The 15,426-nt window shown below is 38.8% G+C and overlaps 1 protein-coding gene across 1 annotated transcript in view; it reads left to right on the top strand.

Moving 5' to 3' along the window:
- Nucleotides 1-14,022, top strand: part of disc1 (DISC1 scaffold protein) — a 101,639-nt gene extending 87,617 nt beyond the window's left edge. Inside the window, exons 13-14 of the mRNA XM_080191867.1 lie at nt 6,229-6,349; nt 11,976-14,022. Coding sequence (XP_080047993.1) covers nt 6,229-6,349; nt 11,976-12,088 — 234 coding nt within the window. The 3' untranslated portion in view covers nt 12,089-14,022. The remainder of the gene's footprint in view (nt 1-6,228; nt 6,350-11,975) is intronic.
- The last annotated feature ends 1,404 nt before the right edge of the window (nt 14,023-15,426 follow it).

Below are 15,426 nucleotides of genomic sequence, written 5' to 3'. Positions count from 1 at the left end.
TTGTCATAAATGTGAGTATAGGATGCTTTGCTCCAGGAGTGATTCCACTGACAAATTAGGGATCTAATTTAAAACAAATTTTATTTAATAGCACAATTTAAATATAACTCTCACAGTTGAAGCAGCTTATCTTTCAATGGTTGAATAATATTTAAAAATGGAAGGAAATGACTTCAGTTTTTAACTCAGCACTGTTTCAGTTCCAAACAAATAATATTCCTCTTGCAGACTTAGTGCCTCTTAAGTATAGTTAGCATCCATAAATACACTTGCTATAATGAGTGTAGACAGTCTTGAAGCTTTCAGAAAGAGAAAATGAGATTCAGAGCACCTTGTAGATCTGTAGCTTCAAACTAACCCAGCCAGAACTGTAAAGCTCTTTTGCTGCTGCAGACCTAGCTCCTCACATGACCTACCTCAACCAACAACTCATTCTTTTAATCAAAAACCTCAAGGATCCTTTCTTTGTAAACAGAAGTCCATTAGCTTTTTCTTATGTTATAATTCAGTTCAGAAACTCCAAAGTTTTTTTATGAAGTCCACCTGAACTGTAAATTTTGCACTTTGAATTTGGCAAGGGTGAGCATGAGATGCTTCACTTCAGGTGTGATTCAACTGACTCACTAAGGAGCCTTTATCAAACAAAGTTTATTTAAGTATACAGTTAACATGTATAGAAGGAAAATTAGCAATAACTTTTATCAATTTACAAACAAGGAAAAAAAGCAACCTTGATATTGTATAAACCTTAACAGCTAAACTGTGATCCAGTCAAACAAATCCCATAAACAAAAACCCTTGCTACAGGTTTAACACAGCAAATACGAATGTTCACGTAATGCTGGAACTTTGTCCTTTGGTTGGATGCTGCAGCTCTCTTAAGAGAGACACCCACAAGCTTAGTCAGAACAGCTTCCTAAAACACCAGAGAGAAACTCTAGTTACTAGCTAGCAAAGCACTAACTGCAGAATTTTCACTCTAGGATGGCCAGAAGCCTTGCTTCCAGCTAGCCAGCAGAATTCCCAACACTGGGGAGAGAGAGAGAGAGAGAGAGAAAAACACTGCTTTCCACTTGACAACCAGGACGGCTACTAACTAAAACAGCAGCTAGCAGCCACACTGAAAGTGATAGCTTGAATTCATTGTGCAAAAAAAAACTGTCCAAAACATATGACCTGCCAACCAGTTGTTCAAAAGGAGCTAATGTGATGAAGCTTATGTCCCTAAAGGAAAAGGGGCAGACTGAGGTATTAAATGAGTACTTTGCCAAAAGAAACAGCCATGAATTAATAACAAGGAAAAGAAAAATGCAACTCTGAATAACCTGTGATTTTTAGGTATTTCAGATACAGTCTTGGTATATTCCAACAAGAGCGAACTGCAGATGATTCAAAACCAAGGCATCTTGGATGATATGAAAGATAGAAAAAAGGGAGACTGTATATTGCATGGCAGGTGAATTCTTGGAAGTAAAAGTCAGAGTTCAGAAAGTTGAAAGGGGAAGTGAAGAGAAAAATAAAGTTAGCAAAGAGAGAATACAAGAATAGAATGGTAATTAGCATAAAAGGGAAACCAAAAGTCTTCCACCATGATCTAAATAGAAAACAGGTCCCGTGCAGGGTGGAATTGCAGAGCAAGGCTAGAATAGTTAATAGGCTGTGTTTACTAAGCAAGAGGACACTGACCAAATATCAGTAGAAACAGAGATGGTAACAGTAATGGAGTAAAACCTGTTGGGAGAGATTTACAGGAAAGATTGGCTATGCTTAGAGTTGATCATGGTTTACATCCCTGATAGATAAAGGAAATAGGAGTGGTGATAGTGAAAGGGACTGCCATAATCTTCCAATCTTCCAAATGCCAGTTGATTGGAAGAATGACATTCTTATTCAAAGAGTGTAAGGACATTTCTCGTAACAACAGACTGATAGGTTTAACATCAGTGGTTTGCTTAGGTTTTAGAAATAATAAGAAACCATTCGACAATGTACTTCACCAAAATCTGGTTATCATAACTGATGCTCATTGGGTATGACAGCCTGTGTCAACTTGGATAAAATATTGGTTTGAGGACTGAAAATAGCAAGACATGGTAAAAGATAATTTTTTAGGCTGGAGGACGGGTTAATAACTTGGATATTTGAAGACAATAAAATTTCAAGTCTGCCAATTATGTCAGACTTGGAGGTGTGACAAGGAGGATGGTATCAAATCAACTGCAATAAGGCATAGATCTGCTCGCAAAGCAGGAGGACATTGATGGAAAGAGGAAAAAATGGGCTTATAGAATGGGAGTCTGAGAGAAAATTATCTTAAGTAAATTAAAATACCTGTATGGTAATGAATACACAAGCCCGAATTTTCACAAAGCCTGGAGGGCTCTGAGCTTTAGCCAAAATGGTACTAGAACCCAGAAATGGAAGTCCTGCCCTACAGCTAGCACCTACCATTTTTGCTGAAGGGGTTAGTGGCAATGGACAGGTGGAATGTATTTCATACACCTGTGATTCGCAGAGGTAGTAGCACATTTAGAAGTACTGTAGAAGGGTCATATGGACTTAAAACGTTAACTCTGTTTCTCTCTCCACAGATGTTGCCAGATCTGCTGAGTTTATCCAGCATTTCCTGTTTTTATTTCAGATTTCCAGCATTTTGCTTTCATTTGAGAGTACAGCTGCCTTCAAATGGGAGCAATTTTGGCCATTCAGGCTTCTGAACCACAATTCATGGGCTTTATGAATTTGATTGGAAGTTATTTGGAGATGTCAGGTACCCTTTTGGGATTGTTAAGAATAGATTTGAATGCGTGTAAAAAGTGGATAATATCTGTAGAACTGTCGAACTGTCATCAAGCTGTCAAGGTATTTGTACCCTGGCCCTTTAAATTTTGAAAATTAACAGCCAGTCTGTACTGAGGGAGGAATCAGTGCTTGCATTTTAAGATATTTGTTGATACCAGCCTGAGTGCTATCATTATCATGTTATTTGTACTTGACTGCTTCCACAACCCATCATTGTTACAGTGGGGGTGTTTGTAAATTCACAATTTGATTGACAGCTCCAAGTGGTTATAAAGTGATCAGTTGTCTTTGGTGTGGAGCGATAAATACAGATGTTTGTTTTTAATATGGGATTAAGTGCTTGAGGAAATTAAATGTATTGGATGGGCTTTTATCAGTGAAGCTTTTTTTCAATATAATGGGTGTAATTTTACTGTTGCACCCGCCATGGGAATCAAAGTGGGCAAGACATGGACCATGCAAAGGTTCGGTGACCTTGGGCAGGGTTTTCCCGTCTTGGTGCAACTATGGCAGGAAAATCCCGCCCTACATCGATGAATGATACTTAGAACTTTATTTTATTTCATTTCACTATTGTTCCTGAGGCATGCCTATAGTCGATGCTGGATGAAAGGGATGTGAAAGCGGGGATGGGTTGACATGAGATGGTATTAAGTTGACTTGGGGGCAATAAAGGGGCTGAGTTTGTCAATAAGCTGGCATGGAGGATATAATAAATCATGGGGATGGGTAGAGAGAATAGATTGTTGTGGAGGGTCTGGAGGTGGGTATAAGGGTATATGTTGGCATAGATGTTCTGAGTGACATGGGTATGGTGGAAAAACATGAGGTGGCAAAAGTTGGCATGGATGGGGTTTGGGAGCTGGATGTGTGAAGTGAGGGCTAATGGGTCTGTTTTCTGTTATACTGTTAGATTAATTGCGATAATGTCCCCAAAGCAGCAAAATGGGTCTGTTAAGGGCTACTGTGTGCAGAGGTGGGCTGCTTATGGCTGCCTCCATGTTGCTGTTGGCCTGACTCCAGTTAACACTGCCAGATTGAAAATCTGTTGGGTGGGAGTGTTTATCCTAAGTCGGTTGTGTGGAATGGGGAAATTTCCTGAATCTGTGTACCCTGGGGGTGGGGGTGGGTGGAGCAATTGTGCATTGGGAAGAACCAGGTATTGTAGTAGCTACTGATTTTTTGTAGTAAAGCTACAGAAAAATCAGGAGTTGAAATTTAGCTTTGCAGAATATAACATTTAGAAAAGACCTGGGTAAAATGGGAAGGTGAAATAGCAGTATTCTTCAGGGTAACATAATAGCAGTAGAAAAAAAATGTAATTATTGGCAAGACAAAGGTAGAATCTATATGGACAGAGATGAAAGATAATAGAGGATCCATCATGCTAATAGGTACAGTCACAGATCACATAATAGTGGAAGGGAGGTTGAAGAACAAAAAAGCAGAGAAATTATTATGTGGTGACGTTAACAAAGTATGTAAAAAGCACTGTAGATAAGTCAATAATTTAAGCAATTGTTTTAAAAATTGTCTGAAAATGGCAGGGCAGTTATTGTGCAAGTGTTTGCAGCTTGAGGAATTTGGCTCAGAGTCAGAGTTGGAAGCTGAGCTTCTGACTTCTTGATGTAGCAGGAAGGGTGAAAGTTAACTGGATGCTTTTTACCAGGAGGCAGTTACACTTCTTAGGATAGGGTCTTCTGATTTGGTTAGTGGTTCAGAGTATGACTGTGTGTGAGTGAGGCATGTAAGGGAATCCAGAGGGCAGTCATGTCATCCTCTGAAATTGTCTAACAGGTTTGAGGTCATCTCAGCTATTTGAGATGAGAGTTGGGGCTGCAGGATGGATGAGCTGATGAATCATGGCACCATGATACAGGAAGCCATTTAAGTGGGAGGAGCACATGAGAATGTAGTAGTGGTGGTGAACATTAGAGTGAGGATGATTGACACTGTTCTCTGCAGCAAAGTGTGAGGGTCCAAGCAATTGTGTTGCCTGCCCAACATCAGGGTATTGGACAGGCAACACAGCTGCCTCAAACCCCCCACAACTGAGTGCGTCAAACTCATCCAATCTCAAGCTTGGACCTTCCTGCACATTAGGCCCACAGGCTGGAGGTTGGCGAAGCCTGACTTAACTGATCTGATAGTAGCTTACAAAGATTCCTATGATGGAGGTCACATGACTACAACAAGTAAGATAGGACATTTCATACTGTTGCATTTGAAAACCCAAACACCCACAATATGAGCTTCTATCATAGGCTATTCTATAACAGAAATGACTAAACCAAATGAGGTAAATATGTAGCCTTTGCCACTTTTGCAGAACTAACTTGTGGCCAGACAAAGAGAGGTTGTCTGCCTGTCCTGTTTATTGAATCCTTAGTCTAGACAGATGCAAATGTTACTTCTGTGTCTGCCAAATATAAGGAGAATGAAAATGTAATGCTTTAAAATAAGAACTGTTGTAGTACACAATCTATTTATAATTACCAATTCTATCTGGTTTCAAATTTTGGACTATGTTCAGTGCAACAATTTGTAGGTTTAAGAGAAAGGCTTGCAATATTGTGATAAGCTGTGGTGTCATCATTTAGCAAAATTTATTGGCAGCATTTGCAAGATTAAAATCATATTTCTTTGGTAAAGATTTCAGTGAATGTAGGTCAAAGGATGGTAGATGGAGTTGATGGGGTAGGTGGGGTTGTGGAGCTGAATGGCCTCCTATTCTTCTACTGTTCCTACATCCATTCAACCTAGAGTAGAAATTATGTGAAAAACTATTGGGGAAATTTTCCCTTCCTGCCTGCCATGGGGATTGTAGTGGGCGGACAAGAGGCAGGCCATGCAAAGGTCTGTTGACCTAGGGCGAGATTTTCCCGTTTTGGGACAAGTGTGACCAGAAAATCCCACCTTATGGATTTATTATAAATTTGAAGTACATCTTGAGTATAATGGCCTGATTTCATATGAAAAACTGTTTAAACACAGCCATTGAAAAATAAATAATTTGCCTGTCTAACTTAGCATAATCATTTGATAAATCATACATATGTTTTGGGCTGTTAATGCACCTTGAAATAGCTAAGCATAATAACAATGATTACGTATAGAACAGCCCATTTCCAAATCTTAACTGATGTTATTTCCAGTCCTTCATGCATTCAGTCTTCTGAATTACTTATATAAGGGAAGTATCTATGGAATCAAATAGTAGTTGTTTAAACAAAATGTTATAGAATCATGGAATCATATAATGCAGAAGAGGCCCTTTGGCTCATCAAGTCTACACCAATAACAGATGTTACAGAACATCAGAAATTATTTTGTTTAAATCACTTGGAGACATGTACCGGATAAAAATGCAATGCTTCTTTGAATGTAATACGATTGACAACACTGTGGCTTTTGTGATTTTTGTAGGTTGCCTATGGGGATTCTGCAGTGGACATCGGAGAACAGTGTGAAATGATTAGTGACAGGCTGCTATGTTTGGAAGGTCAGCTGCAAATGGCAATAAACAATCATGACAACAATCTTTCTCATATCCTTTAACTTTTGAATCATAGAATTTGATGTTGGTTTTGCTGCATGTATTTATCAGACTTTGAGGAAAGATGTGTACGGTCACAAAAGCTTTTACTGTGATAATCAGACCTAAAATGATCCTTCGTAGGTTCATGGTAATTTGTTCAGATATAATTTATTGTGGTCTACTTTTTAGTTGATTGAAAGTTAGTAAAAGTCAGGAAGAAACTTTGTTATTTGCACACCATATTGTTTGAAGTGATTGAAACATTGAAAATAATTTGATTGAAATACTGCAGTAGTTTTGAGAGCAATTAAAATATTTTAAAATGTTTGATTAAAACATTAATGTAATTCATTTCTAGGTAACTTTCATTAGCACACTGATTTTCAACATCCTGCTTCTGACGTTGCACCCATTATAACATTGTTTTCCCTTTTGACCAAGTAAGCAGCCCCCGCACTTCTGACTTGAGCAGCGCCACGTGACTGACATTTCAGGATCTGAGGTCTTCAAGTATGAGAATTTCATGGACTCTCTCAAAAATTGTGATTATCAGTTCAGTTTTGTCAGTTGCTACCCTTGTATAGTTAGCCTTTTCGTCATAGTCTCTCGTCCTTGTATGTTCACATAGCTATGCAAAGAAGCCAGCACATCCCTTCCATTCTTCATGTTTACATCTAGATTCGTCCTTGATCAGCATTTCCTTATCTACATGTTGCCTGATGACATCATCTACAAGCATCGATTAGCTTCCATACAAATTTTTCATAATGCTCAGCCATTTTTTTCCACCACTTCCCTTGTCCCCATTGTCCCAGATTAAGTTCTGGAGGAACACTAGCAAGATCTAGCCATGACTTCCAGCTTCCTTGCCACTGGCTGTAACTAGTGGAGTGCTGCAAGGGTTGGTGCTCAGACCTAAATCCATATTAATGACTTAGCAAAAGAGACAGAAGTAATGTATCCAAGTTTGTTAAATAAAAAGCCAAATGGGAATGTAAGCACTGAGGATAATATAAAAGAGGCTGAGAAGCCATATAACCAGTAACTTGAATTGATAATAAAATGGCAGATGGATATAATTGGGGGACATATGAGATTATTCAGTTTTGTAGTAAGAATTGAAAAAAAAATATTTTTCAAAAGACATGAAACTGTTAAATGTTGATGTTCAGAGAAACTTCTTAGTGAAAATGGATAGTTAGCATGCAAATACAGCAAGCAATTAGGAAAGCAAATTACAAATTGGCCTTTATTGCAACAGGACTGGAGTACGAGAACAAGGAAATCTTCCTGGAGTTGCACAAGACTTTAGTGGGACTGTTCCAAAGACTGCTTACTGTAACTTCTATAATATCATTTGCCTTTAGCCCTAGAATCATAGAAAACCTACAGTACAAGAGGAGGCCATTCGATTCATTGAGTCTGCACTGACACAACCCCACCTAGGCCCTTTCCCCATAACCCCACAAAATACCCCACTAATCCCTCTAACCTATGCATCCCGGGACACCAAGGGACAATTTAGCATAGCGGTGTACCTAACCTGCACACTTTTAGGTTGTGGGTGGAGACCCAGAGGAAACCCATGTAGAGACGGGAGAATGTGTGCAAAGTCTACATAGACAATAACCCAAACTGGGAATCAAACCCAGGTCCCTGGAGCTGTGAGGCAGCAGTACTAATCACTACGTCATCCTGTCTCAGCTCTCATATTACTGAAATGTTCATTTATGCCTTTGCTATCTCCAGACTCAATTGTTCCAACACTCTTCTTCCGCCATCTGTAAATCACAGTAAGTTAACATGAAAGTATAGCAATCAATTAGGAAGACAAGTGGTGTGTTAACTTTTGTTACATAAGCAGAGTAAATATGTCTTATGAAAGTGGTGAAGCCACATTTGAAGAACGTGTGCAATTTTAGTTTTGTTACTCAAGGCCAGACATGCTAGCTCTAGGAGTGCAATTCGACAGTGAGAAGATCTGGCCTATATTACCAGTGGTTTAGAAGAATGAGAGGTGACCTACATGAAACACAAAAATTGTTAGTCAAGAAGTTGTGACTCTTTGGAGATCAGTAGTGCAGAGGACTGTGAATTTTCAGTTTTTCTGAGCATATTCAAGACCGGGATCAATAATATTTCTTCCTTTCTAGTTTTAATGCTGTTAACTTGAAATTATCCAAAACTCTGCCAAGTATACCCTATCCCATTTGGGCAAGTTCTGCTTACGCAATGACTCCAGTGTTCACCAATCTGGCTTTTAGTCCTTGAACATTTCTTAATTAGAATTCTCGTCTTCATGACCAGACTCTTAAGTCTACACCGCCTGCCCCTGACTTAGAAAAATCTTTCCATTTGATGTTTGATGAGGACTTGTCTAGAAGTTTGATGAGGACTTGTCTGTTGAGGTAGTATGGGCTGAGATTAGAAATAGGAGAGGAGAGGTCACCATATTGGGAGTCTTTTATAGACCTCCTAAAAGTTCTAGAGAGGTAGAGGAAAGGATTGCAGAGACGATCCTGGACAGGAATGAAAGTAATAGGGTAATTGTTATGGGAAACTTTAACTTTACTAATATTGATTGGAATAGCTAAAGCTCTAGCTCGTTAGAGGGGTCAGTTTTTACACAAAGCGTGCAGGAAGGTTTTTTGACTCAGTATGTAGATAGGCCAACTAGAGGTGAGGCTATATTGGATTTGGTATTGGGAAATGAGCCAGACCAGGTGTTAGACTTGGAAGTTGGTGAGCATTTTGGTGATGGTGACCACAATTCGGTTACATTCACCTTAGTGATGGAAAGGGATAGGCATGAGCCTCGGGGCAGTAGTTATAGCTGGGGGAAGGGTAATTATGAGGCTATTAGGAGAGAATTAAGGAGCATAGGTTGGACTAGGGAACTACAGGGGCTGGGAACATCCGAAATGTGGAGTTTATTCAAGGAGCAACTACTGCGAGTCCTTGATAAGTATGTCCCTGTCAGGCAAGGAGGAAATGGTCGAGCAAGGGAACCGTGGTGCACTAAAAAAGTTGATTCGCTGGTTAAAAGGAAAAAGGAGGCTTATGTCAGGATGAGGCTTGAGGGCTCAGGTAGTGCACTGGAAAGCTATAGATTAGCCAGGAGGGAGTTAGAGTGAGTTAAGAAGAGCTAAAAGAGGACACGAGAAGACTTTGGCTGATAGGATTAAGGAGAATCCTAAGGCTTTCTTTAGATATGTTAAGAATAGAAGATTGGTTAGGGCAAGATTAGGGCCAGTCAGAGACAGCAATGGGAAGTTGTGTGGAATCGGAAGAGATTGGAGAGGCACTGAACAAATATTTCTCTTCGGTATTCATGCAGGGAGACGTAAATGTAGTTGTGGAGAACACTGGGTTACAGGGTTGTAAACTGGATAGTATTGCAGTAGATAAGGAGGATATGCTAGATGCTCTTGAGGGTTTTAAAATAGATAAGTCCCTTGGGCCGGACGAGATTTACCCTAGGATTCTCTGGGAGGCAAGAGAGGCGATTGCAGAGCCTCTGGCCCTGATCTTCAGGTCGTCATTGGTCACAGGTATAGTGCCAGAAGACTGGAGGATGGCGAATGTTGTCCCATTGTTTAAGAAGGGGAATAGAGACTTCCCCAGGAATTATAGACCGGTGAGTCTTACTTCTGTTGTGGGCAAAGTATTAGAAAAAATTATTAGGGATAGGATTTATAGTTATTTAGAGAGTAATGAATTGATTGGAGATAGCACGGTTTTGTGAAGAGTAGGTCGTGCCTTACTAACCTTATTGAGTTTTTTGAAAAAGTGACCAAAGAGGTGGATGGGGGTAAGGCAGTTGACGTATATATGGACTTTAGTAAGGAGTTTGATAAGGTTCACCATGGAAGGCTTCTGCAGAAAATGCAGATGTATGGGATTGAGGGTGATTTAGTTAATTGGATCAGGAATTGGCTGGCTGATAGAAGACAGAGGGTGGTGGTTGATAGAAAGTATTCGTCATGGAGTTCGGTTACAGGTGGTGTGCCTCAGGGATCTGTTTTGGGGCCACTGCTGTTTGTAATTTTTATAAATGATCTGGATGAGGGTATAGAAGGATGGATTAGTAAATTTGCTGATGACACCAAAGCCGGAGGAGTGGTAGATAGTGAAGAGGGGTATCATAGTTTACAGAGAGACTTGGACAAGTTGCAGAGCTGGGCCGAGAGGTGGCGGATGGAGTTTAATGCGGAGAAGTGTGAGGTAATTCACTTTGGCAGGAATAACAGATGTGTAGAGTATAGGGCTAACGGTAGGACTCTGAATAGTGTTGACGAACAGAGGGATCTAGGTGTATATGTGCATAGATCCCTGAAAGTTGGAAATCAAGTCGATAAGGTTGTTAGGAAGGCATACGGTGTCTTGGCGTTTATTGGTAGGGGAATTGAATTTAGGAGCCGCAACGTCATGTTGCAACTGTACAAAACTCTGGTGTGGCCGTACTTGGAATATTGTGTACAGTTCTGGTCTCCACATTATAGGAAGGATGTGGAGGCATTGGAGAGGGTGCAGAGGAGGTTTACCAGGATGTTGCCTGGTATGGAGGGAAGGTCCTATGAGGAGAGACTGAGGGATTTGTGGTTGTTTTCATTGGAAAGAAGGCGGCTAAGAGGAGACCTTATTGAAACATATAAGATGATTAGAGGTTTAGATAGGGTGGACAGTGATAGCCTTTTTCCTCAGATGGAGAAAGCTAGCACGAGGGGGCATAGCTTTAAATTAAGGGGTGGTAGTTATAGGACGGATGTCAGAGGTAGGTTCTTTACCCAGAGGGTGGTGGGGGAATGGAATGCCCTGCCTGCTGCAGTTGTAGATGCGCCTAGTTTGGGGGCATTTGAGGTCCATGGATAGGTTTATGGATGGAAAGGGATTGGTTTAGGTTAGAGGGTCATTGCTTTTTTCTTAATTGGTTGGCGCAACATCGTGGGCCGAAGGGCCTGTTCTGTGCTGTAATGTTCTATGTTCTATTTCTCTGATTCTAGTTTCCCCTCACCTTACCATTGCAGGTTTTGCTTTCAGCCATTCAAGTTCCACATTCTGGAACTTTCTCCCAAATCCTTACAATTTCACTTTCCTTTTTGAAACCTACCTTTTTGAGCAAGCTTTTGGTCACCACTCCTTACATTGACTTCATTGGCTATATATCTGATTCTTTCCTTGTGTTTTGGTGATGCATCTTGGACGTTCTTTTGTTGAATTCTTAATCTTTAAATCACAGTATGAGACAGTATTATTTACCTAATCAATGAAATACCCCTTTAAGGTACCAGCCCTGGCAAGTCGTCGTTGTCCTTTTACACTTGTTGTACTGCTGTCAATTACACATTTATTAAATAGCAGAGGTATTTAAAAGAAGTTGCTGACATAAAATGAATTTGACTCATTGGTTAGCTACTCTATGCAGTTAATCAAATTGGTGAAGTAGAATGAACCAGGATGAAAATTAAAGGTATTTTCTTTGTATTTAGGGTGGTAATTATTTACTTACAAAATTGTTAGAATTAATTTGAAAATACATTTATTTTCACTGTGTCCAGCTGGCACTTTTGTAGTAATTTTAGTTCAATTAATAATTATTAATTATCTCCATGTTTCATCCTTAATAACTGCCCACAGTATCTACAGAGAGAAATCCAGATGGTGAAAGAAACACTGCAGGCAATGTTGAAACAGCTTTTGCCTTTAGAAAAGGGAGAGTTAGGAGATTTTGCAATCAACAGCTGGTGACTGAAAAGCAATTACTTTAGGCAAATACATCTGATGTTGGCTTATAACATTCCACAAGAAAACACTTTTTATTAACTCTCTTGTTTTAGTAAACCCTGAATTTAAAATTAAGAATCACAGTTACAAAAATATGAAATTATTATGAAGCACTTCATTTAGTTTTCAAAAATTCAAGGATCAAGGTTTGAACGTTTATATTTTAACATTTGCTGCTTAATCAATAGCTGTTTCTAATATCAGTTATAACCAAGTAAGATCTTTTTAATTGGCACTGTCTAATACCAGAAACTAAGTTTAGAAAAATCAAATCTAATGTACAGCTTTTGATGTTTCATATAACAAACAGTTGGAGCCGTTTCAAATATGTCTGCTGTTCTGAAGGGTAATCTGCAATATTTATTTCTGAATGCCTATTTTCATCAAAATGATAAAGAATAATTAAGCATTTTCTGAACACTAGGGAAACTTGTTTATATTGAACTGAATCAACTTTCGTATTCAAACACAATGTGTAAAATTGTGTTGCGTTACATTCAAGACTCGATACAGATCAAGCATAAACAAAACATCTTTGATTTTTTTTGCAGGATCACAAGAGCTAGCTCCCTAGTTTGCAGCAGAAGGTAGGAGTGGTTCAGTTGCTGCCATAAATGATTCTTCATGATAGATTCATAATACATATATTAATATAGCACTAGGATTAATGTCCCTTTCTGCAGTACTTGTATGGCACAAGTCATTGAATACATTCAAAATTGAGTCATTGGGACCATTTTATAATGTGTATATGTTGCGGACACCAATTGGGCTTTTACAACAGCCTGATGGTTCAAGATGAGCTAATTAATAGTTCAGTTTTGATGTAACTTATTGCCAGTAAGTACTCCTTATGCAACAGGGGTACTTCCACCTGCTGCATAAAACATAGACTCCATTCCCATTATTTTATAACAATGATTCACTTTTAACCTGGAAATATATATTATCCATATACCATTGCTGATGAAACAAACTAAGTTCACATTGCATCAGTTTGCATTTACACATGACTCTTGATAATGATACTAAAAGGAACACAAGGTATTTGGAAGTTATACAGAAGTGACAAAGCATAGAAAAGATTTGCTGAAATCAATTCAATGATTTAGAAACAAAAATCACACATTTCATTGCAGGTATCACATTAAGGAAAGTTAGAGCCATGTAGAGGAGAAAGAGAGTTAAGTATAGAATGACACTTCTAACCTGGATTTAATGAAATTTCACTATTTTTGATATAAGCAAAAACTAAGAGCAGCACTACCTCAAGGAATCTAGGCAATGCCCAGAATTCTAGCTGTTGTCAAAGCTTCATATTTTCCACATCAACTTTGGATATTTTTGAATGATATCATCCCAAATTCATTGTTGAAACAAAAGTTAACAGAACAAGTTGCTGTTCTTGGGTCTACCAGCTGTTAAATAATTTGCACCCTTTTAGTCAGTAAACATGCCTATGAATGAATGCCTATTGTATTTTTTTGATAGTTTGTAATGAACTATTCATAAGAACTACATGATGCCATAACGGCTAATAAATGCAAATGGTATTACCACTATCTGTCACAAGCATTTATAATCCATTGAGAATGTGTTTTCTAAACAATATTGATAGGTAGGCAGTTCAGAAATAAATGCATAATTTAATACTTTTTTATACTTGGTACTGACAGTCTTTTAATGTTTTGACTAAGTGGTTAAATTTGTATATTATAATGCATATTTACGCTCTTACTGTGCAACTAATTAAATAACAAGGAATTCCTGGACTACAGAAAGTTGTTCTCAAATGTTTGTGTTTTATATAACATTAAGAATACTTAATAAACTAAGAACTATAAGAGGAGTCATTGAGTAATTTATTATTAAATATGAATCTTAAATATCTATTTATACACTGGTTAATTAGAAATCTTGTGTTGCTTAATTTTTCATTAAAACTTTGAATTAAGTTTTTATCCTCTGAGTTTGGCTGCTTTGCTTTGTGCAGAAGAATCTGATTGTTGTGGGATGGAGCTTGGCATGAGAGAGAAGAGATTCTTTCTGAAAAGGGAAAATTAAAAAATAATAAATGGAAGAAGACTCTTTTTTATAACTCTAACTTCAAACCTCGATGCCTCCCAAGATACTTTCTGAATACTGTCTGTTAGAAAACTGTTAATCGTTTCCCTCATTCTTTGGGAAGCACTGAGGATTACAGGGACCTTGGTGTGCATGTACATTGCCCTTTAAAGTTAAAGTTTATTTGTTAGTCACAAGTAAGGCTTATATTCACACTGCAATGAAGTTACTGTGAAATTCCCCTAGTCGCTACATTCCGACGCCTGTTTTGGTCAAAACACTTAACCAGCACCTATTTCAGACGGAGGAAACTGGAGCACCCGGAGGAAATCTGTACAGACATGGGGAGAACGTGCAAACTCCATACAGACAGTGACCCAAGCCAGAAATTGAACCCAGGTCCCTGGCGCTGTGAAGCACCAGTGCTAGCCACGGTGCCACCTGGGTACTTTAAAGTAATAGGACAGATGGATAAAGTGATTAAGAAGGTATATCAGCCTTTATTAGCTGAGGCACAGTTTATGAGCAGAGAGGTTATACTGGAACTCTATAAAATGTTGGTTACAGCTGCAGTATTGTGTGCAGTTCTGGAATCCACATTAGAGAAGAGATGTGATAGCATTGGAAAGGGTGCAGAGGAGATTTACCAGGATGTTGCCTGGGCTAGGGTGTTTTAGTTATGAAGAGATTCAGTAGACTGGTGTTTTCTTCCTTGGAGCAGAGGGGACATGATTGAGATGTATAAAATTATGAAGGGCATGGATAGAGTAGACAGGAAGAAACTTTTCCCCTTGTTGGAGGATCAATGACTAAGGGACATAGTTTTAAGGAAAGGGGTAGAAGGGATGTGAGGAAAAACATTTTTACCTAAAGGGTGGTCTGGAACTCAAATAGTGGAGGCAGAGACCGTCTCAACATTTAAAAAATATTTGGATGTAGACTTGTGATGTCAAGCCATATGAGGTCATGGACCAAGTGATGGGAAATGGAATTAGAATAGTTACTTAGTTTATCTTTGACTGGCGCAGGCGCAGTGGGCTGAAGGGCCTTTTTCTCTGCTGTATGCTTTGGAAGTTTCATTGTTCACTCGTTGAGCTTCTGTGTACAGATATTCCTTGTCACCCATGAAGAAAATTAATTTGTCCTTCTATAGTCTAAATGCCTTATTGAAATCCTGTTTCATTCTAATCAGTAGTAACACCCTTCTGTTCTCAAGGCATAACTCTGACATGTCCTAC

Source organism: Carcharhinus amblyrhynchos, chromosome 7 (assembly GCF_965287045.1).
Source record: "Carcharhinus amblyrhynchos chromosome 7, sCarAmb.v2.hapA, whole genome shotgun sequence".
Taxonomy (NCBI): domain Eukaryota; kingdom Metazoa; phylum Chordata; class Chondrichthyes; order Carcharhiniformes; family Carcharhinidae; genus Carcharhinus; species Carcharhinus amblyrhynchos.
The sequence above is the reverse complement of the archived record's forward strand: the minus strand, read 5'-3'. Positions and strand labels throughout refer to the sequence as shown.